We start from the raw sequence: 24,332 nt of genomic DNA on the forward strand, positions 1-24,332 counted from the left end.
ACACTGAAATAAAAATGCAAAACTCAAAAGAGCATGACAGATGATGCTAGAAAAACCCTCCCATGGTCTTCAATTATAAATAAGGACTGCGGGTTTCGACTGCAGTCTTACGAACTCGAAGCCAATATAGTTGAACAGAACGTGTTTACAAAATTTTGCAACACAAGACTAATATCTTTTTTTAAAAAAACATTGTGTACTAGATGAAATACAAAGGCTTTGGTCTGTTTTACAATCAACAATGATTAAATCTGATATGTACTTGTAAACAACTGCCAAACACTTAAGTTTAAAACTCTGTCAAGCAATGTTTAATCATAATTATAGGAATTAAATATTTCTAGTTGCACATTTTTTTTTTGACCATAGGACACTATAATACAACTATACCTAAGAGACAAATTGTACCTGACCCTAAAGAAAATGTATTTTATGATGCATGGAACATTTATAGAATATTCTGGGGGGGAGGGGGATAAATGAAATCAACTTTTATTGGTGAAATCTTTCTGGAAGATTTCTAGGGAAGACAAGTACTTTACATTTTGACATAAACAAACTGGATTATATCGAAGATGCAGTCTACCATTTACAGACTACAGGGTTTTTTTGCACCCGTGTTTTCCACATTTAACGTTCTTCGTGGTAATCAAGTGTCAATCCAACCACCAAAGCAAAAGGGTCCGAGTTGGGTTGCGTGTCGCACCTTCTTTGCACACTTGAAGCTGTTCATAGTGATCCGTGTCTAATAAGCCAGCAAATGCAGGCTCACGTCAGAGGAGCCAAGACCACAGCCTCAGTGGGTGGATCGAGTTTGAGTTTCCTCTGCTAAAATATCCATTCGCAAGAAATAAGACCAATAAATAGTTGTTGCTTCTTTTGTGTTTTTTTCTTTGACACAGTAAGAGTCTTCCCTCCAGCTTTTCGTCTTTAATGATATGCAACAGCGTCCAGAGACCATGCAAAGGCTGGTAGAAAGTCTTGATATAAGCAGATTAAAAGATAGTCATGGCAGAATCTCTCAGGTTCTCCTCTCTCAAACAAACGCAAGACCAACATGGTTTTCTAGCAGTCCATCTATCAGTACTTGATCTTGGTTTTTCATATTAACATACAAATGGCCATTTACAAACACACCAGAGAACAAAAGGAAACAATGACTGAAGTTGGAAATAGAAAAAAAAAAAAAAACAGATAAGAAGTTTTTGTTCCATATAAATTTAACACCGGGCACTTTACAGAGGTCCATTCCCCCCCCCCCCCCCCCCCCCCCCCATCTTTCCATCGTTGTTCACTCTTCCAAGTCCTCGTTTGAATGTGCCTAGAGCTACATAACAGCACACTGTCCCACTGGAAAAACAAAGCCCAGACGTCCCAAAGGCTCTCCCAGAGTCCCTTTAGCTCTCTTTTTTTTCCCCTCCTCTTCTGTCTGTTGCCTCCTTTCAACCCTCTCTCGCCTTCTTTACTCTCCTGTGCCGTGTATGTGTGAGGAACACTGCCGGAGGGCGATGGTGGAGTGGGTGGTTACAGGGTGAAGTAGCTCTTCTCTCTACTGTAGTCTTGACCAGTACTGAGACATGTCAGGCTCGCTTCCTGGGACTTGGACTGGGACAGACACTCCAGGAGAGATGAGTCCTGTGAAGACAAAGAGAGAAAGATTGATGTCAGATTGGAAACACGTAAGGAAGTTTAAAAAAAAAAAAAAAAAGCTGTCTAAATGCTAAAATTAGATGAGCAGGTTTACCATGCACGGTTAGTACGACAGTTAACTAACAGAGCATTGTGCTTTAAATGCTTGCAAATAGGTAGATGAGCATGGGCCTGCAATGAGTCACAAAGCTCTGCACGTGGTGGCTCGGTAAAATGCTTGCAAGCTCGATAAATTGAGGCTTTGGCAATGGCATTTAAGCAGAGAGAATACAACAGCAAATGAATCAAATTAATTAGCAATTTAGCACAGAGGAAATGTGGTTATGCATGATTAACTCTTCATGACTATAACCGGTATATATGGCTCTCAGTAACATCCTAATGGGGTGGAACTAAACTATGGGCTGGAGTAGTGGGGTTGACATGATGGCCCAGAGTGGCAAAGAAATGAGCCTCGTTCATGCAACTGCGGAGAGAAAAATGATGTGCGATGTAGAGATATAGATCCTCAGACATTTAAACCAAAGGAAAAGGAAACTTGGGATGACAGATCATGAATCAGACATGACTCTGTAGTATCCCCTGATTACTGGAAAGGTGGCAGATATTTCAAAGAGTGCAGTGTTTGCTTTTTTAACTCCCAAGCAGGCTGCTTTAAAAATAAAAAATTAAAAAAGTGAAATTTTCTGCCTACCTGTTGAGGTGGTACCAGAAGTGGTCATAGATTGGCTGTTCATATGTGCCTGCATATGAGGGGGCGTGTATGTTTCGTAGCTCCGCCCGTTCACAGGCGGACTGGTAGGCAGCATGCAGGAATAAGAGGAGGTCTGGCTGGGCTAAAAATGAGGAGAGAATGTTACATTAGCTTAGCCAACCATAATTTGCAGCTCAGTAGTCTGTAATCTAGTTTGTCTGCTTTTAACACTATCAAATTATTTCACGAATCCTTTAGTTACAGTATGCAGGCCTATGTAATTTTGTACTTTTTTTTGCCACTCTTATAGTCACACCAGTCACTGTAAAAACCCAGCTTTAAATTCATTTTATTTAAGCACTCGTATGTAATGTATGCAGAGTATTTGACTTACTTGCATAGGTAGATTGTTTGCCATGGTGAAGCTGGGCATCGGCGGCAGCGCACTGTAGGTGTTTGTGAGTGCGGTGTCAGGTCTACCCAGCATTGACCCCGAGGTGAAAGACACTGTGGATGAAAATGAAAACTCGCTTGAAACCGCAGAAATCTCACACACACTGAGCTCCGGTGAGAGAAGTCATCTCATTAGCGTTAAGCAGTGCGTGCGGAAGGTGACGCCTTATTTGACAGGCTGATGGGCCCGGACAGATAGCTCTACAGCGAGAGCCTCAGGTGATTGACTTCACGAGCTTCAGCTCTGCCGGTGTACCCTCGTGCCTGATTCGGTAATTGCTCAGATAGTCAGCTGAGAAGTTTTGCTCAATCATCCATCAAAGGGAAGCAACGGCGCTTCTTCATGCGAACTAGAGCGCACAGCCACCGAGGCCTCCTTTGCCCTTTTTATATGAATCCGCAGGTTGTGGCATGATACTGTTTAGTAAATATTTAACCCACTGAGCCTATGGAACCCATCACAGTATTAATGCATTAAATTTTTTTTTAACAAAGTAGTGTGTGCTTGTGCAGCGTGTGTGAAGTAGGACTGCACTTTTAATAATTTCAGTTGAAAAATTAAATTTAAGTATTATTTTACCTTACTGGGCATATGGTCAAAGTAATATCTCTGATTAGGTTGACCTACCCGGTGTGGTGGGCTGTGGAATGGCCTGGTAGACGCTGGTGCTGAAACTGCTGCTGATGGGAATGTGACTTGAGGAGTTATTGGCCTGCCGGCGCTGATTCCGCAGCTTCTCCTCTCGCCTCCACTTTGCTCTCCTATTTGAGAACCATACCTGCAGATGAAGGATGGGAAAAGCATAATTTTAGCTTCAAGTTTAAAACCTCTTTTAAACGTGCTCATAAAAGTTGCGATCACTCACTTGTATTCTTGCCTCGGGCAGGTCGATTTTCGCTGCTAGTCTTTCTCGCGCGAAAACATCTGGATAATGAGTTCTTTCAAATTCTGCAGTGGGATTAATCACACAGGTATAAGTGTTAGTAAATATAAGATTAGGTCAAGGGCAGTTAATTTTATTCAGAGCTATTAGTGAAACAATTGCGTGTCTTTCGCCCTGGATCCAAAACATTAGGTTTTTAATTAGGCTTCTTATTTAACGCAGTGTAATGAAGAAATGTAGTCCCTCACGCAGTTTGCGTTTTCTTTGAATTTGCTTACAATAACCAAAATGTTTGTATTGTGTTATCGATGAAACATTAGTCTGGGTGTTTAAAACGAATTATACAAATTATCCACTGCATATTTGACCTTTTTCCAGTGCTTCGATTTGCTCCTGTGTGAAGGATGTGCGATTTCTCTGTAGTTTCCTCTTGAGCTGCAGACGCATCTGTGTCTCCTCTGAATCCTCCCCGTTCGAGCTGATGGAGTTTGTGTTTTCTCCTGCACCGTCCTGTTGTTGGCAGCCATCTAAAAAAAGGAGAGAGAAATTAATGGAAATATACATTCACTTAAGCTTAATTGAATAATTAATTATCGGGGCTCGTGTTGTATCAGCCTAGCGCTAATTGTACAGACCTCGGTGGTACATCATTAATTAAAGCACCCATCATGGTTAATTTGTTTCAAAATTGGAGGAATTATTGCAATTTCTTCCTAATGTTTGCCACTTTACAGACGACTGGCTGCGTGAAAAAGGAACAACATCAAACCGGCTTCGTGGTTAAACTGTTGATAAAATATTGTGGGAAAAACAGGCTGGCTAAGGGGAAAGCTCCGCGTACTTATCGTGTCCCAACAATGGCGTGTGTTCTCAAAAGGTTAAGAGAAATGTGACAAGATGTGCTGAGCCTCTTTTCAGAGCCTATGAAATGTATTTAAAACCCAAACTCTCTACACAGCTCCAAAACCCCCTCCCTTTTTCCTCCAGGACAGAGCAGTGCCTCAATGGCCGTTCCCATATGGGCGTTGGTATGGCCATTGAGGTGACCACCAACTTTTGAATAGAAGAAGACGCTTTTCAGAATGATACAATGCCTTCAGGAGTAAGGGAAACCATTAAACTATGGACACAGCCAGGGACGAGCAATGAGCCCTCGGTGGGTGTAATATATGGGATGGGATGGGATGGGGGTGGGTGTGTGTGTGTGTGGAGGGGAGCTTTTGGAGGAGATGACAAAAGGATCCCCTCTCTCTGGAGGCACACAGGCTATAGTACTTTGGCATTGTGCGCACGAGGATCCCAGTCAACAGAGCTTTGAGTCCAGTGTGTTAACCCTTATCCACTACCATCATTAATCACGTCCCCCGGCCAGCTACACGCCAGTCAGGATTTCTGTCTTCAATTGGAAACAAATGAGTGAGGAGAGAGCATGCAACCCCCTGAACAACCAAAATAAGGCCAATCTATTCACTGCTGCTGTTTGTCCGCGGTGGGCCTGAAGGCCCCTTCACTCGCAGGGCGAGGCTTATCGACTAATGTCTGTCTTGTTGTTGGACATCATTATCACACCAAGAAGTTAATGCGAAATTAAGCAGCGGGTGCGTTGATAGAGGTTTATGTAATATCTCAACGATGGCGCTCTGGGGCCACGAAGTGGCATTTCAGCATTTTCTTTTTCAGAGCAAATTTTATTTGTGTTCTAAAAAACCCAGAGCCGAGCAGCTGGAGCCCTGTACTCCAGGTTGTTGCAAAACTGGGGAAAAGGTGCAAAAAAGGCCGAGTAACTGTTCACCTACGTGGATTATAAGATCAGCCAATTACTTAATGTGTTTCTATGAACTATAGAGCGATAGCACAAAATAAAACACGTGTTTGCCTCATAGAAAAATAAACCAAATTACACATTTCCTCATAGTTCCGCTGCGTGCAAATTCTCCCTGCATCACGCAGGCCTCCAAACACATTTAGTGTGTCTATATGTGTCCGTTTTTGTTCAGTGAAGGAAACCTGATGGGACACATTTCTTGACAATTTCCATTGCTGCATAATAGCCAAAGTATTCTTCTATAGGCCAATAGTTTGTATCCACGCTATTTGTTTCTTCACTCCGGATAATCTATAAAAAGGAGTGAATGTGCAGCTATTATCCATGCGCCAGACCCACTGACGCTAGGATGGGATTTGTTTTCTTTATAAAAGCGCTGGGAAATAAACTCATTCTTTAGTATCACGATGTCTCAGCCAGTGAGGCGGAAAAGCAGCAAAAAAAAGAGATACCGAACCAATTGCGGCACCTTTCAGCTGCTGAGACTGGATCAAAACACTCTTGAGAAACCGCTTAAAACTGAAAGAGAAAGTGAGAGACTAAATCCTATAGACGGGATTTAGAGCCATATAGCCAGCGATTGAGCATGAGAAAGAGATGAAAGACAGCATCGGTGTGGAGTTTTATTCGTTTCTCTTTGGATAGAGTTGTCTTCTTTTGGGGCCCTGTCACTCTCCATGTAGCCATTATATGTGCTTACTCGGCTGTCTGATTGAAAACATATTTTCGTTCCCTTGAAACAACTGTTTTACCCAAATACTTAATCAAACACAACTTTGTTATATTTAGATTTTTATATCATTGTTATTATTATTATATGTTTTATTTCTGGAGATTTTTTTTTAATCTAGGTTGCAAAACAATATATACAACAGATGAAAATGATGATCATTATTATAATTAAATACCTAACATTAAATAGTTACATCTAATAATAATAATAATAATAATTATTATTATTATTATTATTATTATTATTATTATTATTATTATTATTATTTAAATTAGCCGTTATAGCTTCATCATTAAATGAATTATTTTAGCCATGAATATGATCTTTCCCGCTTTACTGCTCGTTGACAGCCCCACGTGACCAGTTGCCGTCACACAAATGCTAATTTGTTTTTGTTTTTTTAGTTAATTTATTAAATCTTGTCGGACTTAATTCCAACCCTTGCATTTCCGCTTTACATGTGCAAATAAACCGTGATCGCAAACTCCTGCCTGCAAAGTTGTAGTTTCTTATAAGAAAATCTGCTCTGTATTTGGCCTGCAGTGGGCCGTCAGGAAACCCTCTGAAGTGGAACATTTCCACAGCAGCCTCACCATCTCCACACTCCTGCATGTTGCCATAATGAGAGACAAAGCCCTCTCTAATGAGCAATTACACGTAGTGAGGACTGTTCCCATAACTAATCATTGCGTGTGAAGGAAAAGCATTCCTTTGTGCTAACATCGCCGCACACAGCTCTCCCCCGGCTCCCTGCCTCCCCATCGGGGAGGAAAATGCAGGCTGTTGGATGGACACCTCTGCTGAAAGGACAAGCTTCTGTCACGCACATCCATGTCTGGGACAGTGGAGACATTCAGAATGCATGCATGGCCTATGGCTTCCTCTGATCGACTAGTTTTACATTTTCAGTCTTGTTCAGAGCATCAAAAGCATGACCATACAATACCTTCCTGCAAACAGCCACGGGTCGGAATCACCGGAAGAGTAGGCCGTAAACCTATTCATATTCATACATGGCAACTTGTGGTGACCTCACTAAGTTCACTTTAAACCTAATGCATTGAATTCAAATCAGATGCTTTTGTGGGTGACCATAAATGTTACTGCGTGTCAGCACACCACCCGGATGTATACTTCTTTTTTGGTAGAGAACCTCACAACTGTGCGTGCGTCAAGGTGTCTTTATTGCTACTGCATGACAATGAGGCTCACCTTGGTTGGGCTGCCCTGGCACTGATGTTCCGGGGTACCAGCCGGGCCGGGTCCCCCAAGTTCCTGTCTGACCGTTGAGCATTCTCAGCTTGTCATACATGCCATCTGCGCCCATCTGTTGCTTTTCACTAGCCAGGTTGCGGAGGACTCTGTTTATTGATGACACCTGAATGACAAATTACATATGATAAAAGTCTGGATTAGGATTGGATGGAGCGCAGCATCGGCACGTCTCTGCTCGTGCGGGCAAAACACGTGTTCTTACACGCATAACGCGAGCATTATAATCATAATAAATATGTACAGGAAGATGTTTCTGGCAAAGCGCACAAATGAACAACGAGCCCCATCAAAACCGAGCGTATGTTTGGCTGATCACATACGCAGTAATGTGTGCCCCACGCTTTGAATCGCAGTGCACTTAATAAGACTGAATGGTTGGATGCCCTTCTCCTTTTCCTCCAGTGCATGAGAAAAAAGTCATTTCATGTGGCAAATTAAATCATGCACACAACTTACAGTCAATACACTTACACTGGGTATATTGTCGTTGGTGCAGATCCCCTCCGACAGAAGTCTGTCACGGATCTCCCACGCAAAGATAGACGGACACTCCCGCTTGTACTGCGCGATTTTCGCGACCACCTCTGGAGTGGCGACCCTGGGCTTGCTGCCGCCTATTGCTCTCGGTCTTATGGAGCCTGTTTCATAATATCTACCAAGGATCTTGCTCACACAGCCGTTGGATACCTGGACGGGAAACAAAAGACACAATTCACATACATTATTTACGACTATGAACGGAATTGCTAAGATGGCTCAAATAATTATCACCTTTTCACTGTCCAGCACTTGGACTTCATCATGGGTCTATAAATACAGAAAATATGCCTTGAATGATATATTAGGCATTTATTCTTTACAACAGCAGGCAGATTACTTTTCCGTTTGTTGTCCTTAAAACATTCCTTTAATTGCAAAGTAATAAGTGGTTTTACTGGCTTAAAGCGGTCGTGAACTGCTACTGGAAACCTGGCTTTAATTGAAAATTCAAATCGGTTTGTTTTCAATATTTTTGCTTTTGGATATTATTATTAATTTCCTTGTATTCACTGAGACCAACGTCTCTATGAAGGCGTTTTCTGTTCATAAAAAGGAGTGGGATTGTCACCTGGAGTATCCTGGAGATGTCGCAAGGTCGAGCACCACTGTGAGCAAGTTCAACTATTTTCTGCCTGGTGGAATCCGGCAGCGGTCTGCCATTAACAAACACACCACCAAGCTGGTTTACGCCACTGTGACCTACATGGAGACAAAAGCACCGGAGTCATCAAATCATGTCGCAGCTCCTCTTGAAATATATGATAAAGCTAACGGCTTCCAAGTAATGGTGAGCAGAATGATTTAAGCGTTCAGAATAATCGAGTTATAGATGCAATGTGATATGATGCAGAGCACACAGCAATAGAGAAGTTTCACAATAAACTCTCACACGATTTTATAAAAATATCTTAAACCGGAGTGCACTCCAGAAATCTTTTTTTAAGCTGTTGTGAGGTTCGGCGCATCATCAGCTATTTAGTAACACATGCAAAAACATTGATCAAACCACAGCAGCACGACATACACCGAATAAAAAAAATATAGAATTTTTTCCTCATAGTAATTTTACAGCTCAGTCGATGATCTGGTCAGAAAAAACTCATCCAATCCTGTAGCAAACCGGCAAACTTGGGCTTTAAAACACCCGCACCGTTATCCACTCCCATCACCAAGACCTGCACCTCTCTCACAAACAGTGCTTTAAAACAATAACCAGCCACACCGACGATCCCATAAACACTCCACTACAATAATGTGTTAAATTAGCATCAATTCAAAAGTATCTTGTAGGAAAAACGATATTAAATCGCTAAAATCCTTCCCATGACAATCCTTTATAAAAAACATGCCATAATTACGCATCAAAAAGACAAGGAAACAATAAGATTTTAGCTTTAAAATATGAGGTTTTATTTTTGCTTATTGTCTAAAAAATTTAGTGATATTTAGAAATTATCCTTAAATTATTGTATGGAATCGCTCTAAAGCACAGAAAAAGCCCGCAAACCTGAAGCCAAAAGGGAGAGCTGACTCCCCGGAGTGCCTGAGCTGCTCTCTGTTTCTCCGCTCCCTTCCCCTGCGCTGCCGCCCGGTACATTGACTCCGGGAGCAGAGGCTCCTTAGCAATAAATAAGCTCCAAATATAGAAGAGGGGGAAAATATGATGAGCCTGCCTGACATTTGTCTTTAAAATAAAGCTAGCTGCACGTCAAGTTTGAGCTTAATTTCTGGAAATAGGCGGAAGTCGCCTCGGATCATGCATGGGAGGCTAATTGAAAAGATCAGTTGGAGCACTTGTGGCAGGCATGTCACTTTATGACACCGCTCTGCTTTTGAAAATCGCATCGTCACGACAAATAGTAGCATGATAAAACGACCCTTTCTGTCTGCATTTGGATATCACTCAGACAAAATTGGACGCTACTCGTTTACCCTCCGAGGGAGACTTCGTTTTTAAGGTGGCCAGGGGCTACGCGCGGTCACACAAACGAGGGCGCGCCTGGATTCTTAACATATTAAAAGTGACATGCAGTTTTTCCCCCCCTTGTTTGTATTTGACAACAAATGCTCACAGCCACCGCAGTCCTGTTGTGTGGAATCGGTTGGCGTCTTCTTGCTGTAATGTGCCATAGGAGTTGGCTTTAAATGCGGACTTTATTTTATATAGATGACACAAAAGAAAGAAAGAAAATTAAAAATAGGGGGATCGGGCCTGTTTATAGCTACTTGAGTGAGAATAAACCTGTTTAACTGAGCAACATATCCCTTTTGGCCGCTATGTGTTATAATCTTCCTGCGTGGATCTGATTAATAGTAAATCCATTATCATCCCCTCCTGCTCTTTGGTAATTCCAGGATTAAGTGGAATTAATAGACTTCTTACGCTGAAATTGGCCTACCCACATTAAGCAGCCCTGCTCTGCGGGTTCTCCAGGGTTGCTCCGTCACCTCTGGTTTATAACCATCATATAAATCCTCCGGATCGATAAAACCCGTCAGATAACGACATCACATAAAAATCAAACTCTCCTAAGGTTAAGTCTTAATCATGGCACAATTCCCTCAAGTGCCCGGAGTCGATCTCGCCCGCTGGCGCTGATTATGCGCCTTGTATTCTATTGCAAGTCGACTAATAGGAAAACATATGGTGTCAATTTGGACGCTCCCCACTATATACACCCAGGAGTTATTAGCACAAAAGCCAGCGAGGCCGTCGCGACCTTTAGACAACCCAAAGGGCCGGGCCCAATGATATCTCCTCGGCAATTCGCACCAGACATCACACGCCAAGCCAGGGGAGCATCCTATTAACATCAATCCAGTGGGTATTGTACACAGGTTTGTTAAGGCTCTGTCATCTCTATAACTGACAACTGATAAGATTAAAAGAAAGAAATCACATTGCTGTGCCATTTAACGTAAGAAAAAAAATCTAGTAGGAGAAAAACAAAAGTAAGCCACTCGTGTTTTTGGGGGTTTTTTCCCCGCAGCGCTTTCTTATGAATCACAGCTCTCTACACATAAAACAGTCCACCTCTCACGTGGTCCAACATTGGATTCAAACATACTCGGACTAATGCGCACAGGTTACAGCACAGACACGTCATCAAGGTATATGGAGAATAATATAATAAAATTATTCCACACACCTTCATCACAGATGTCATACACCTCTTGTCCAGCAGCAAGAGAGAAAATGTTTCATGTTTATCCTTTTTGGTTTCAACACACACCAGGAACAAGACAAATCATTCATCTGCAAGAGGCCACTTTAAACACATGAGGCCTATAAGCAACTTCATCTACCATGTTTTGGGTTGGGTTTTTTTTTTGATTGGCACCCACGACAATATGGTTGTTAATATTTATCTTCCTCTCTGAGTTCAGCCTGCACCTAACAGTGAGGCCTGCGGTTATAATATGAGCATTTTCTTTCTAGTTCATGCTGTCTGTCCGTGAAGAATATGGACTAATCTACATAAGACATTATTGCTATTCCCTCATGTTTCATGCAGGACTCTTCTCTACGCAGCTAATCTTGTATGCAGCCTGGCAGCCAGCTCTAACGCTAATGCAGACGGCTGTGCAATTATTTAATACCAACTCAAGCAGAAACAAAAATCTCCCTCTCAACCCAGCACCCCCCTCTAATCCCCCCTTCTCTCTCTCTTTCTCTCTCTCCCTGGAGAAGGAAGGACGACGTGTGATTAACTTGTTCAATAATAACTTGCCTACCTATCATTTGGGAGGGAGATAATAATAAATTAACAGCAATGAAAGCGCCATCAAATAACTTAAAAATATTATCATCCCTGCTCTTAAAAAATCCTGAAAATGTATGGCTGCACATGCATCTGCCCTCTTTAAAAAAAATCAAATTTAAAAAAATAGTGTTTCTGAAATGTATGTTAACAAGCAGTGCAATAAATAAATATAAAAGATAAAATTATAAATAGAAAAATGTCAGTGGGTGTTGCTTCCATGCAACCACATTGCGGCTGTAATCAAAAGTTTCAAAATAAAATATATAGAAAACAACTTACTGTTCTGCATCATTGAAGCTACGCCAGACTCCCACGTGGCTTGGTTGTGGTATTCTAAGCGTCACAAGGAAATAACAAAAGTGGTTAGCAGCAAATCAGAAAACTGGTGTACAGATCTGTTTTACTATTATTATTATTGTTTTAAGGTGTCAAATAATTTGCAACATTTCTTTGAACAACAAAAAAAAAGTTTCTCATGTCGTCCGATTTAAATTTTATTTTTTTTTAATTGCGGATCTGGTTCTTAAACATTTACTGATCCATAATTATGATTTTGTTTTGTTTTTTAAATAAAAACATCCTGAGTGTATGTATGTATTTTAATTAAACTTGCCTGGAAACAGAGTTGACTGTCCACGCTATAACAATTTAGTCAATCATCTGCCGTTTTCACTACTTAATGTCTCCCTATAGGACAAAGCAAAACAACACATTAGCACAGCCACAGCTACACTGATGTACTTACTGTATTTTCAGATTTATTTATTTTTTTGCCCTACTTTTACAGATAACCTAAATTTTGGTGCCAAACAAATCAATTAAAATCGACGCGGGACAACATTCATCTTCGTTATTTTCACGTCTCTGTTAGGCCTGTTTCCGAAAGCACCTGTCACAATAAATCTCAGCTAACAGCCTAGCCATGATGTGATATTGGGCCTGTAACTCCTTTACAGCATTGTCTCTTTAAAAACAATAGTCCTGGTGTGCCCCCCCCCCCCCCATTTTTTTTCTTGTTAGTTCTTATAAAGAAATCAGCTCCTCATCGTCCCAGCAAGAGGCTTTAGTGTAGTTTTTAAAACTTGATAGCCTTCCTCTTGCGGAGTCTGTCGTGGAAACTGTACAGTGACACACGCTGTCTACCTCGCCTCACTGATCCGCAAAAGTCCACACCAGGAGGGGGTACAAAGCTGGTGTACAAAGCCTGCTGGACTCCCAACAATGCACCCCCTTTTCTGCCTCCGTATACCTCAAACCCGGGGCGAAAACTCGGCCTCCACGACTAGAAACACGCAGCTTCCCCTCTAAACACACCAACAAGTTCAGATTAATACAAAGAGCCGGAGGCATGCATCCACCCCCTCCGGGACCATTCACACATACACACAAACACATGCACTCTCTCTTTTTCACACACGCAGACACACACACACACACACACACACACACACGACCGTGACCCCTGCGCCGCTAGTGCGTGAATGTGGGGTTTTGTTTGCCCTGCTTTTATAGAACAAGATTTTTTTTTTTTTTTTTGGAAAAGTAATTTCTTGTTATAAATATTTGGTGGTTATTTTGTGCTGCTGGTGCGGGTTGTAAAGCGGTTTTAAAGACACAACAGCGCAGTAGGGCGCTCAATTGGAAAAGACAAATGCATTAAAGAAGCTTCTGAATGGGGGAACAGATAAAAAGGGGGCCACGGAGGGAGAAGTCTGAAGTTTTCATTTTCTCTCTCCGTGCAAAGTTGTGTTGTGTGCAGAGTAAAATGGCCTGTAATGTCGACGTCTAACAGATTGTGTTTAGTCTCGGGCTAGTCGGTGAGATGCACGTAGGGACGCCGTTACGTTCAGATTGTGTAGCTTTCTTTCATGTTGTAACAAATAGCCTGCTCGGTCATTAATCAAATTCAGATTCCTTCACACTGGCCCGCATAGGCCGAGTTACCCACTGATCTTAAAGACACGGGAAACTTGTAAATAATACTACATATTTTTATTAGCCGCGACTTAATGTCACGGCGGTTTTAGCAGGTGTGAATATCTCTGTATGTGTGCGTGAAATAATAATAATAACAATAAAAATAAAAAGAGACCGGCTTCAGCCTGCAAATACACTGCTGCCAGTAGCTTATAGCCCTGTAAGGTCCAAGTGGTTAATCATTTATTTAAGGTCGAAAGCTCAAACGTTGTTGTTCCTGAGGTTAACTGCGATCTAATCTGCATTTCTTTCCCTTTAGTAATCCGCAACAACAATGTGTTAATTCAACATGCTTATTCTGACCGCTGGATCCTGCGCTCACAACATTCATACAAGGAAGGAGAACATGTAGGCCTGAACTACAGTGGCCCTGCTGTTGGCTAACAGACAAAATATGCACATGAAGGCGAATTAAATTTTTTTTTAAAAAGTCACATGTCACAGAAAGCATTTATTGCATTAGAGCTTAATCTGATTTAAGAGTAAAGGAGTAAGTTAACATAGAAAGCTACAGAGTGATTTATTCTTTCATTGCAGTTTTATTTTAATTATTTTATGTATTTTTTTTCTTTAAAAATTATATTTAAAATTACAATAGAGGCTTTGCACTAAAATATAGGTTTTGCTTATTTACGTGGATTAAAAAAATAGTTTCAAAGCATCAACAATTTGTGCTTGTTTCTCGGTTTGTCTTTTATTAATTTTAAATTTTTTTGAGACATTTACTTTTAAATTTGAGGCCAGCCAAGGACTCTTTATCTGAGTATTTTAAAATACTCCACAGCTTGACTGCTAAAATGTAAAAGCAGTTCAGTCGCTGTCATTAAAGCGGAGAAGATTAGAGACAAGGAGTAAAGTTGTGTTATCCCCGGCACACAAACAAACACGCTGAACACGGGCCTCCTCAGCAAGTGCTTCATGAAGGCTTTTTTTTTTAAGAAGGCGCTTGGGTGACTCGCCTGCATGAATCAATCTGACACCTTTCCTCAACGGGTCATTGCGCCCCATTCTCCACGATGATCACTGTCCTGGCCCAACGTGACTTTTTACTCTTTGCTGTCATAAATAAGCAGCAAGCTATCCGTGGGCTTAAACCCAACAACCAAAAATCGAGCAGATAAAACCGACAGAGACGCTAAAAGGCTGTTCGCACTTTTGAGGGAGTCCAGGCTGCACAGTCCAAACGATAAAACACTCTCTACCTCACACTGACCCTCCACTTACAGCCGCGAATAAACCCGATATAATAATAATAATAATAATAATAATAATAATAATAATAATAATAATAATAATAATAATAATAATAATAATAATAATTTAGGCTATCACAAATAATAATGCATAATTTAACAGCAACAAGACAAACTTTTAGTCAGGATCTCACCTTTTTGGGGCATCCTGCGTCGTTATCAAAGTCCTGGGTAAACTATGGGCTGCAGCCTAGTTGTCCACACCAAAGAAAGAGAGAAGGGGGAGAAAAAAGCGGCGACCAGGATCGCTCTCTCCCGGGAAGTTTCGAAGAGAAAAAAAATTTAGTTTCCAGTGGTCTTCGGCGGAGACAAAGGGGATATCCCTGCGAAGGAGACAGAGATTGACAGTGAACTCAGATGTCAGGACGCACGGAGTTTGGCGAGGATGCGCGCTGGCGTGTGAGAGAGCGAATGAGAGAGTCGGGAAGAGAGAGATGGGGAAGAGAGAGAGAGAGAGAGCGAGAGAGCGGAAGGAGGGGAAGAGGGAGGGAGAGTGAGTGAGTGGTGGTAGGAGGAGGTGGGGGTAAGAGAATGAACACACCTATGCTGATTGGTGATGGAACAAGTGTATTAATGTATGTGTTCCTGGTCTGCTGTGTGCGCCTCGCCTCGCCTCCCTCCGCCGCTCTTCACTGGCCCATTAGCGCGACCCGACCTCTGTCATCATCCCCCATATAAACACTTCCCCCTGCACCACAGCCAAAGCGGGAAACGGGGCCGAGCCAAAGCGAAAGAGAGAGAGAGAGAGCGAGAAAGCGGGGAAGAGAGAGAGAGAGAAAGAGAGAGTCGCGTCTTCCCAACCCACTAATCAGCCCACGCATGCAAATACTCTGCGCTCACTTGCTGAATATTGCCCTATTGCAAAGGAAGTGCCTCGGAAATGCCCATTGGACGGAAGGCTCTATTCTTCCAGGCTGAATTGGGTCCGCACAGGGAATCTCAGGCATGCTCAGCGCCAACCTGAGGCTAGCTGGAGCCGCAAGGGCGGTGGGTGGTGGTGTGTGTGTCTGTTGTAGTGGGGGGGACGGAAACTAGCAGTGGAGCAGCGCACACTTGGAATGCTGGAGCTCGTAACACCAAATTAAAATTACAAAGAGCTGCAGCGTGCCTTTTATGAAGCAGCCGATGCACTACAGATGCGATTAACGTTATAGAGACGCACATCCGCGCTGCGTAAAACTTTTAGCGCCCTTTTTTCCCTTCTAGACTGAATGTAGCGCGATGTTGCACCTGCGCAAGTGCCGCAATTGGGAGTCATCTTTGAAGGTTTAAAAACTTTTACTTTGAAAAACCACCACTTTTAAACTCTTATACCACAGCGATTGAGCTCCAAAGTAAATCATCTAATCACCCCCACCAAAAAAAGAAAAAGAAAGTTGTTTTACTTTGAAAATCATTTTGCACTTGTCCGGCCTTCACTCACACTCAAAGCAACCAAAAATGTCCACCACGTGCTTTTGTTGATTCTTTTGAGTATCACCCTGCCCACCCCACCCCACCACCCCCATCGTGTCAACAAGAGCACCGTACATAAAGAGTCCGGCCTTTAGGCAGGCTCGGGTGCTTTTTATGGACACATTTGCGAGGCACGGCGACGTCACTCCTGCGACCTGACAGCAAATAGCACGCGTAAATAAAGTAAAAGCAAATGAGTGCGTAGCCATGGCCACACGCTCCCAAACTGAGCCGGCTGAATGACCGACTATTAGCGCACACCTCAGCGCACCCAAAATCAACCCCCTCTGCGCCCGTGTTTGAGCGTACACTCCCAGCTTTGGCCAGCACCAGTCTCGGCACTGAGGAGCCCCGTTGCTTATTCCAAAAAGGAAAACCGAGGGGAAGAGAATGAGGTTTGTGTGGATGCTGAAGCCAAAGTGGAGAAGCAGAAAAGGGGGTGCGTGAAAGGGCAAAGAGGGAGAGAGTGAGCGAGAGAGACGGGAGAGGGACAGACATGAGCAGGGGGAGGGGGAGAGAAATGCGTTTTCTTTTCCCTTTTCTTCTTCTTCTTATTGGGATGGGAGGCCGTGAAATGAAGTCGTGGAGGCCTACACTTGACTTTCTTTGACATGTGAAAAAGTAGGAGAAGTCCGAGCTCATCAATAAAACACTTCGGAGGTGAAAGAGGGCTCCCTAACAACCATCGCATTCCTGACTACGGGTTCAATGAGTAGACAAACGACGCTGCCAGAGAGAGGGTGAGAGAGAGAGCGAGAGAGAGAAGAGAGAGAGAGAGAGAAGGGACAGGGGGGAGGGGGAGAGGGACTGCCCGGCTTGAATGGGGCCCTCAGTGGGCCGGCGAGATAATGAGCTGAGAGGACCGGCTCAAACTGTCACTGAGGGTCCCGCGGTGAGGAACAACACTTTGGCCAATACTCCTTCATCAAACAACCCGTAAACTAAACGAGCACATTCATCTGTTTCTCCTTCCTGCATTGTTTCTACTCACTTAGACTGGTGGCTCAGCCTATAGGCCTACCGTGAATGGCCGCAGCTTATATCAGTTAAGAGAGGAGGGGGGGTCCCAAGCATTTTTACGTCAAGAACCCCTCCATTAGAATGCATCAGACCACAAACACCCCCTCACACACAACCCAACCCTGTCGCCCCTCCTGACAGGGGTTTGTGCAGTGAGAGACCTCGTGTTGGTTATAATTTACTGTAAAAAAATACATCAAGGACACGGCGAAGTTGGAACTTTCAATTAGCAGTTATTATGAAACATCAATGCAATTCAAGTTCACAGGTTTATGGATTATGTTGTGGCTAATTTGAGAAAAGATATTTGAAAGGAATTAAACTAAAAGTCGACGTGTAATACAAAAAAAATCTATGGTGGGTTGTTGACTCTTTGACGCAAGAATACTCGCAAGGTGAAACTTTCTGCGCTAAAGTTTGCGTCCTCGTGGACGCCTCGGTCAGCCGCGCGTGCACGGGATGTGTGCCACTTTTAGCAGCTGCTGGTTTCTAGTAATAAGACAGGGAAGTTGTCAAAAGTAGAATGTCATCTTCTCATAATCAGTGTAACAGTACTGAGCGAGAAAACACATTCAACATCTTGCCTAAATGTTAAATTCTTTCTGGTGAGACGCTTGAATAAGTGTATTTGTGAGGCACCTTTGTAGTGCAAATGTTATTGCTACTCACTTGTCACAGATTGCAGCTGTCAAAAATTCACACCACTAACCTGCCTTCATAGAAAGACGGATTCCCCGATGAGTGTGTCAAGTAGTTTTCTTTGGAAACAATACCTCCAGCATGTTATTGATTTCTTTGGTTAAGCTGTAAATCCGCTCCAAGAGCTAATTCGCTGTCTCCATTCTCAAGATATTTCTTTTTGGTTTTTCATCTATTTATTATTTTTTTATTTTTTTATTCAGAAACCTAAGTGATATGCCAAGTCGGTCAACGGCACCTCTCTATGAATATATACATTTCTTATGTGTACATTTATCTTTTTATAAGGTAGATTGCATTGCTGTAAAAGTCTTTAAGGGTGATGTTGGGAAAGCAATTAGCCCAATTCGGATTAGCAGCAACTAATGTCACAGGCCTTGAAAGGAAAGCCTAATCTCGTCGCTATTTTCCCCTGAGGCAGTGTGGTATTCGTACCCCTGCAGAAACTTTTAAATACAATAAAAGAAAGAAAAGAAAAAGAGAGAGCTAGCTGAAAAAACAAAACCTTGTTTTGGTGAAGGAAAGATAGAGTATTTTAACTCATTTTCACTTCACAACTTGACACTATATTTGGACACGACCCCCACACCTAAAAGCCTGCTTTGATTTATTATTTATTTAAAATTGACAACTGTGTGATGACCTCCACTGGAGGTCACAGTTTACTCACCTTAGGAAAAAAAATTATATATACATGTACATATGTATATGTGTGTGTGTGTATATATATATATATATATATATATATATATATATATATATATATATATATATATATATATATATATATATATATATATATATATATATATATATATATATATATATTTGAGCTTTCTATTATAAATATTGTTGCAGCATTGATTCGAGTTAGTAATCGCTTGGAAAACACGGTGATTCACTCAGACAATAAAAAGCCTGGTGTGGTGTGCATCTTCATTTTCTGTATTTAAATTGTATCTAATATAGGAGGGGAATTTTTTTTTCTTAGACAATTAAATACATATTAAGTGGTGTACACATACAAGCCCCAGAACTGTATTACACCTACTTTCACTGGTGAGCAAATAATTATATAAATATGAGTTTTCTATATACAATAAATTTGTTATTTATTATAAATAAATATAAATGAAATATTTATGAATATAACAAATGTACTTTAATTTACCTTTTATTATAAACGTTCTACTATTCTTTTTAAAATAATCTTATTATTATAGAAATTCTCAATTAAATGATTATCATTTGTGTTTTTAAGCAGTATTGTAAATGTTGATAATAATAATAATAATAATAATAATTATTATTATTATTATTATTATTGTTGTTGTTGTTGTTGTTGTTGTTGTTATTGTTGTTGTCACCGATGTATAAAATTTCGACTTTTACGTGTAGCTGCATTCTTGCAAAGCTCTGAGCTGTCATTCATCAGACAGAGCCGACCGGTCACATTTCTCCTCATGAGCACGTCGCCGGTTTATTTGCATAAATCATCCGCGCGTTTACGATTGTATTATTCTGTTTTCATGAGCCATAATCAAAGAGTCACTTGCTTGTTCGACTTCTGCGCCGATATTTATCCATCTGCTGTTTTGAAAGCGTGGTGGCGCACGTGGAGAGCGTACCGCAACAGAAGCTCCATTAGTGGCAACTCATTTTTCATCAGAGTGAGTAAACATAAAGAAACGCAACTCCATCACGGAGTGGGCAGCCGCATGTAGCTTCCTAAGGTGGCCCCCGTCTTGCTCTGTCGGGATGCCAAACACGCTCAAACCCTGCTCTTTATTATTTTTTTAAGCATGTTGTTACAGTTAACGTCCTCGTGGCTCATCTAATGGCTTCATTTTCTAGTCACATTCACCTCCACAGTGTGGAGTGCTTTGTACATCGTTTAAGGTAAATTTTGTTTTTATTTAGTTTATCCTGTGTAGTTTAACCCCACCTAACAATTTGTAAAGTTTGTGGGGACACAGTGAAGACTACGGCGTGTTCTTGTGTAGTTCCCAGAATGTGTACAGTCCACAAAAGGCTAAAGCCCTCAGCAAAAGGCTGAGGGCTGTGATAAACACCGGGGCTAATGGTGTCACAGCGCTGATCGGCCAGTGTGACAGGAAGACACGCTGCAGCCAAACATACAAGAACCTTGACCCGAGGCTTCCAAAGACTTCCAGATACTGTGTGGAAATGAGTACATGTGTGAGGGGTGTAAATAATAATGCAACTGAAAGCTCGTAATTAGACGAGGGGGTGTGTGAAGAAATTAAATGGTAATAACCTCAAACATAAACAGCAGGTCCGGGCCCTCCGAACAAAATCAATCTGAAAACCACCAAGGCGCGCGTGTCACTTCACTTCGTTGTTTTTGAAGATTTGAAGCACGTGCTTGCAATTTGCTTTCACAACTTTTTTTTAAAAAGTGTTATAGTTCTTTAACAGTACCTCTGACTTTAAACGTTAACTCACAGCATTTCAACCAAAATATCGCGCTGTTTCTCCAAAATGTCACAGACGTGTCATGTTGATGAAAAAGCCCACAGAATCAAATCTTCCGGTGATGGACATCGACGTTTCCATTGCGCTTATAGATCGTGCATAGATGAATGGATCTCACTGTACACATTCCTGATGTATAGGCTGAATTCCCCTCCAGGCGTAACTCGCACAATAATAGCCGCTTTTTAAAAGAAATGACGAGCGCTTAATTCCTGTGTGAAGATCGCTAATTACACGTTGTGTGCGCGTGTGCGATAGATGACAAAAAAACAAACAAAAAACAAAAACGAACTGGGCTTATTGTTTTCCACTTTGTTTTGGTGTTTTCCTACTCTGTAATACACAAAGCAACGTGCAAACACTTAACCAATAATTTTCCCAACTTTCCCAGTGCGCCCGAATTGAAATCAGTCTGCATGCTTTTAACTGCGTTTTTTTTCAGGATTTAATAAAATGAAATAAAATACAAAAATACAGAAAGGATACCCTGTAAATATTCTCAGAGGTTTATCGTGTAAGTTACAGTAGATTTAAATTTTAAAAAGAGACTATTTAAAAGTAGGCTATAGTCCAGCCAAACTCACCGGAAGAAAGGCAGCAGAGGCGTCTGACCGATATCCTGTGCATATAAACTCGCTTCTTCCCTCCCCGGATCTCTCCTCCGTGTCACAGAAACAGAAACTTATAGGTCCCGATGAAAATCTATCTACCTTTGAATCCGTCGTGAAGTTGAAATGTCAGTGAGAGGGGGGGAAAATCTGCGACTCTTACCAGCAACTTTCCCTTCAGCATCAGCCTCAAGTTGGCGGTGATTGGCTGGAGCGACGACTCGACGTCACGCCTTGGACAGGACGCTGAGCGCAGAATGGGGAAGTGCGCAAGGTAACCAACATGTGGAGCACACCGGCCTGTTTACTTTCCCGGTGTGTCGGCTGTGTGCAGGGGCGGACAGCTAACAATTCACTCTGCGGGCTCGCTCCCCGATTGATAATTGATTTGATTTTTATTTACATCATCACCTTAGTGAATGTTATCCACTTTATCTTCAATCCAAAGTTTGATTTCTATCTTTCTGTTCGTGTTTTATTTATTCATGGAACTTAGCCGAAAACTTGCTCGAGAGCACTTCAGCAAGAAGCGTGCCGTATGGTTTAAAAGGTTTGAGCTGTTTGCGCTCAAAATCACCCGATCGAAGCACTGTATGATTATTATTATTATTATTATTATTATTATTAATAATAATAATAATAATAATAATAATAATAATAATAATTTTTTTTATGACTCGGATGTGTTCCCGTTGATTTTAAGAATAAAGAGGATTGGCTGAGATTGAGCGAGCATCCGGTCTTACACTGAAACTGTGAAGAGTCTTGGCGCTATTTACATATTTGTTCCAGCTTTCGAATGTACAGGCTATAAGTAACAAAAATGCATCTTCCTAACAACAAGTTTTGAAATTCCCCATTAACAGTTACTGCTTGTAACAGTTGCTGGTGTTAGGTCATAGATAGGTCATATGAATATTAATAGATTAGCAAGTACACTGTTGTGTTCTTAAATCTGAGCATGCTCAGAGCGCAACAGGTGTGGGGGGAACGGATGCAGGAAAGTCCCGCTCGGGGTCTATAGATGCCCCCTGGCTGCTCCCTATGACGTACTCCGGCTGTAAGAGTCATTACATTACTTATATTTGTAGACAATCCCAGTGTTTTAGTCTGCGCTAAAACCTTTTTATTTCTACAGCCCTATAAAGTTGTCACTGTGACTCATAATGGGGGCTTTAGTTTCCCTTTTACTAAGACAGGCTAAAAGCCTCAAATCCTATTTCACAACCTCTGATGTTTGTGTCAATTTGAACAAGACTGAGTAAATGGGCAACCGCGCCACCGCTTGTCTCTCAGGAAGAGACCGGGGCAGCGCAGGTACGGGCCAGTCAGGACTGGCTGTGTTTGGGCCATTATTTAGAGGAACAGCCATTAAGAGGCCTTGATACTGTGCAACGCAGCAGGGTGCTCGACATCCGCGCTGGAAACCGCACGGCTTGGTCCCTGCTTATCAGGCTGTCAATAAAACGAGATGGGATACAGCGGTCGAGCCAGGTGCTCCCTTTCCCTTCCCACACAGCCCCGCTCTCCAGAAGCAGATCAGGCGTAAACGCAAATCTGTCCAGCCGGTTTTCCCTCTGCCGTCACCACGCTGCTACACAAACCAACCTTTCTCTCTCTCCCTCTCCCCCTCTTTCTCTCTGTCCCCCCCCCCCCCCCCCCCCACACACACACACATTAAAATCATACTGTCAGTTTCTGAATTTTTATGTCAGTAGGGAAACAATTTTGCAAATCAAATATTTATGATAGCAAATATCGACCCACATTTGCATGCGATCCCAGTCTTTCCGCCTATACTGCATATTTAACAACCACGGACACTCTAGCCAAAGTTAAATACCTGACATTATTTCGGCCTACAGTGAAGATGCTGACGTGAAGGGGTCTGTAAGGATAACACGAGTGAAACCTGGATTTAAGCTACAGTAACTCAACCCTGCCCGGGCTTTCCAGGGAGATGCCAATCTCTTTGTGACTGATCAAATTTAAAACAAATTGTGTAATGATCGACCTCCCTTCTGTAGCCATGCAGAACATTATGTTGCCATAGCCTACGCCTCATGAGCTTATTGTTTACTGTCGCTGTAGCAGACAGAGAAAAATGTCCAGGGGACCGAGCACGTTACCAGAAAGCAGAGGGTGCACGCAGAGCTGATGCTGCGTTCAAAGGGGGGCATTTCATCCATCTAAATTAGGATTAATTGCAATGGAGATAAGGAGGTAAGTTCTATTTGAACCTCGCGTTTAAACTTGCTTCAAACGAGAATTTGTTAGAATCTTTCGTGTGCATTTAGCCTTAGGATTTTTTTTAGAGCATATTGTTTGTATTTAGCGTCACGAATATCTTGCTAGGCCCACATGAGTTTAAATAAGACCAAAGTTAGTCAACCACTCGAACCTGCTGAAGTGATTAAACAGCCAGGCCCAGTTCATGCGCTCTCCGCCACTCAAACAGCTGGCATGTAGTGTGAAAATGTTTAGGTTGCACATCTGATATTTACAATTAAAAACTACAATGTCCAAAGATAATGTATCATAATTAGCCCACCCCCTCAGCCGACGCACGCATACACGTGTACAGACACATATTCCTCGTTTCGTCCTTTCTTTCCCCTGTGCGAAATGTTTTAATAAGCCCTACACGCTCTGTGTGCAGAGTTTGATTTGTTTTCTCTCCATGCTCCCCGGCCCTGGATCGAGACATTAGCCGAATTCCCCCGGGGTGATTGGATGCAATTTGTCCGGAGTAGACAGGCACGTCCTGGATGTTAGGAATTCACTTTGCCTCAACGTGACAAGTCTGACTTCGATCTACAATCGCATCTGAAAGTGCACGGAGCGGAAAGATTCAATGCCATTAAGTGTTCTTCTGCCCCTTTTTTGCGAAGTAACGAGATCATCCATTTGCTTACAAATATTCATAACAGTTCATTTTGCGAAACCTCCAGCCTGTGTGGAGCGTTAAATGTGGGCTACTCATGGTCAGTTAGGCTGGAGTGAGAA

The 24,332-nt window shown here is 42.1% G+C and overlaps 1 protein-coding gene across 8 annotated transcripts; it reads right to left on the reverse strand.

The window, feature by feature from the left end:
- Positions 1-1,271: 1,271 nt before the first annotated feature.
- pax6b (paired box 6b) lies at positions 1,272-21,467 on the reverse strand. 8 transcript variants are annotated; one of them, XM_086285832.1, is made up of 15 exons: positions 21,303-21,466; positions 15,183-15,371; positions 12,432-12,505; positions 12,098-12,151; positions 11,204-11,227; positions 8,623-8,753; positions 8,286-8,321; positions 7,986-8,201; positions 7,452-7,617; positions 4,050-4,208; positions 3,664-3,746; positions 3,426-3,576; positions 2,739-2,851; positions 2,345-2,486; positions 1,272-1,635 (listed from the first exon to the last, which is right to left on the reverse strand). In XM_086285832.1, exons 4-15 carry the CDS (start codon positions 12,108-12,110, stop codon positions 1,550-1,552), a joined length of 1,320 nt encoding a protein of 439 aa, XP_086141958.1. In that variant the 5' UTR covers positions 12,111-12,151; positions 12,432-12,505; positions 15,183-15,371; positions 21,303-21,466; the 3' UTR covers positions 1,272-1,549. The 8 variants fall into 8 exon arrangements, with proteins under 8 accessions (XP_086141958.1, XP_086141931.1, XP_086141969.1 ...); XM_086285805.1 differs by lacking the exon at positions 12,432-12,505 and having other exon boundaries at positions 21,303-21,467; XM_086285843.1 differs by lacking the exon at positions 11,204-11,227.
- Between the last annotated feature and the right edge of the window lie 2,865 nt (positions 21,468-24,332).

Source organism: Aulonocara sp. 'chitande type north' Nkhata Bay, linkage group LG1, assembly GCF_057382095.1.
Source record: "Aulonocara sp. 'chitande type north' Nkhata Bay isolate Kocher_YH1m ecotype deep benthic linkage group LG1, A_spYH_male_GT1.1, whole genome shotgun sequence".
NCBI classification, from domain to species: Eukaryota; Metazoa; Chordata; class Actinopteri; order Cichliformes; family Cichlidae; genus Aulonocara; species Aulonocara sp. 'chitande type north' Nkhata Bay.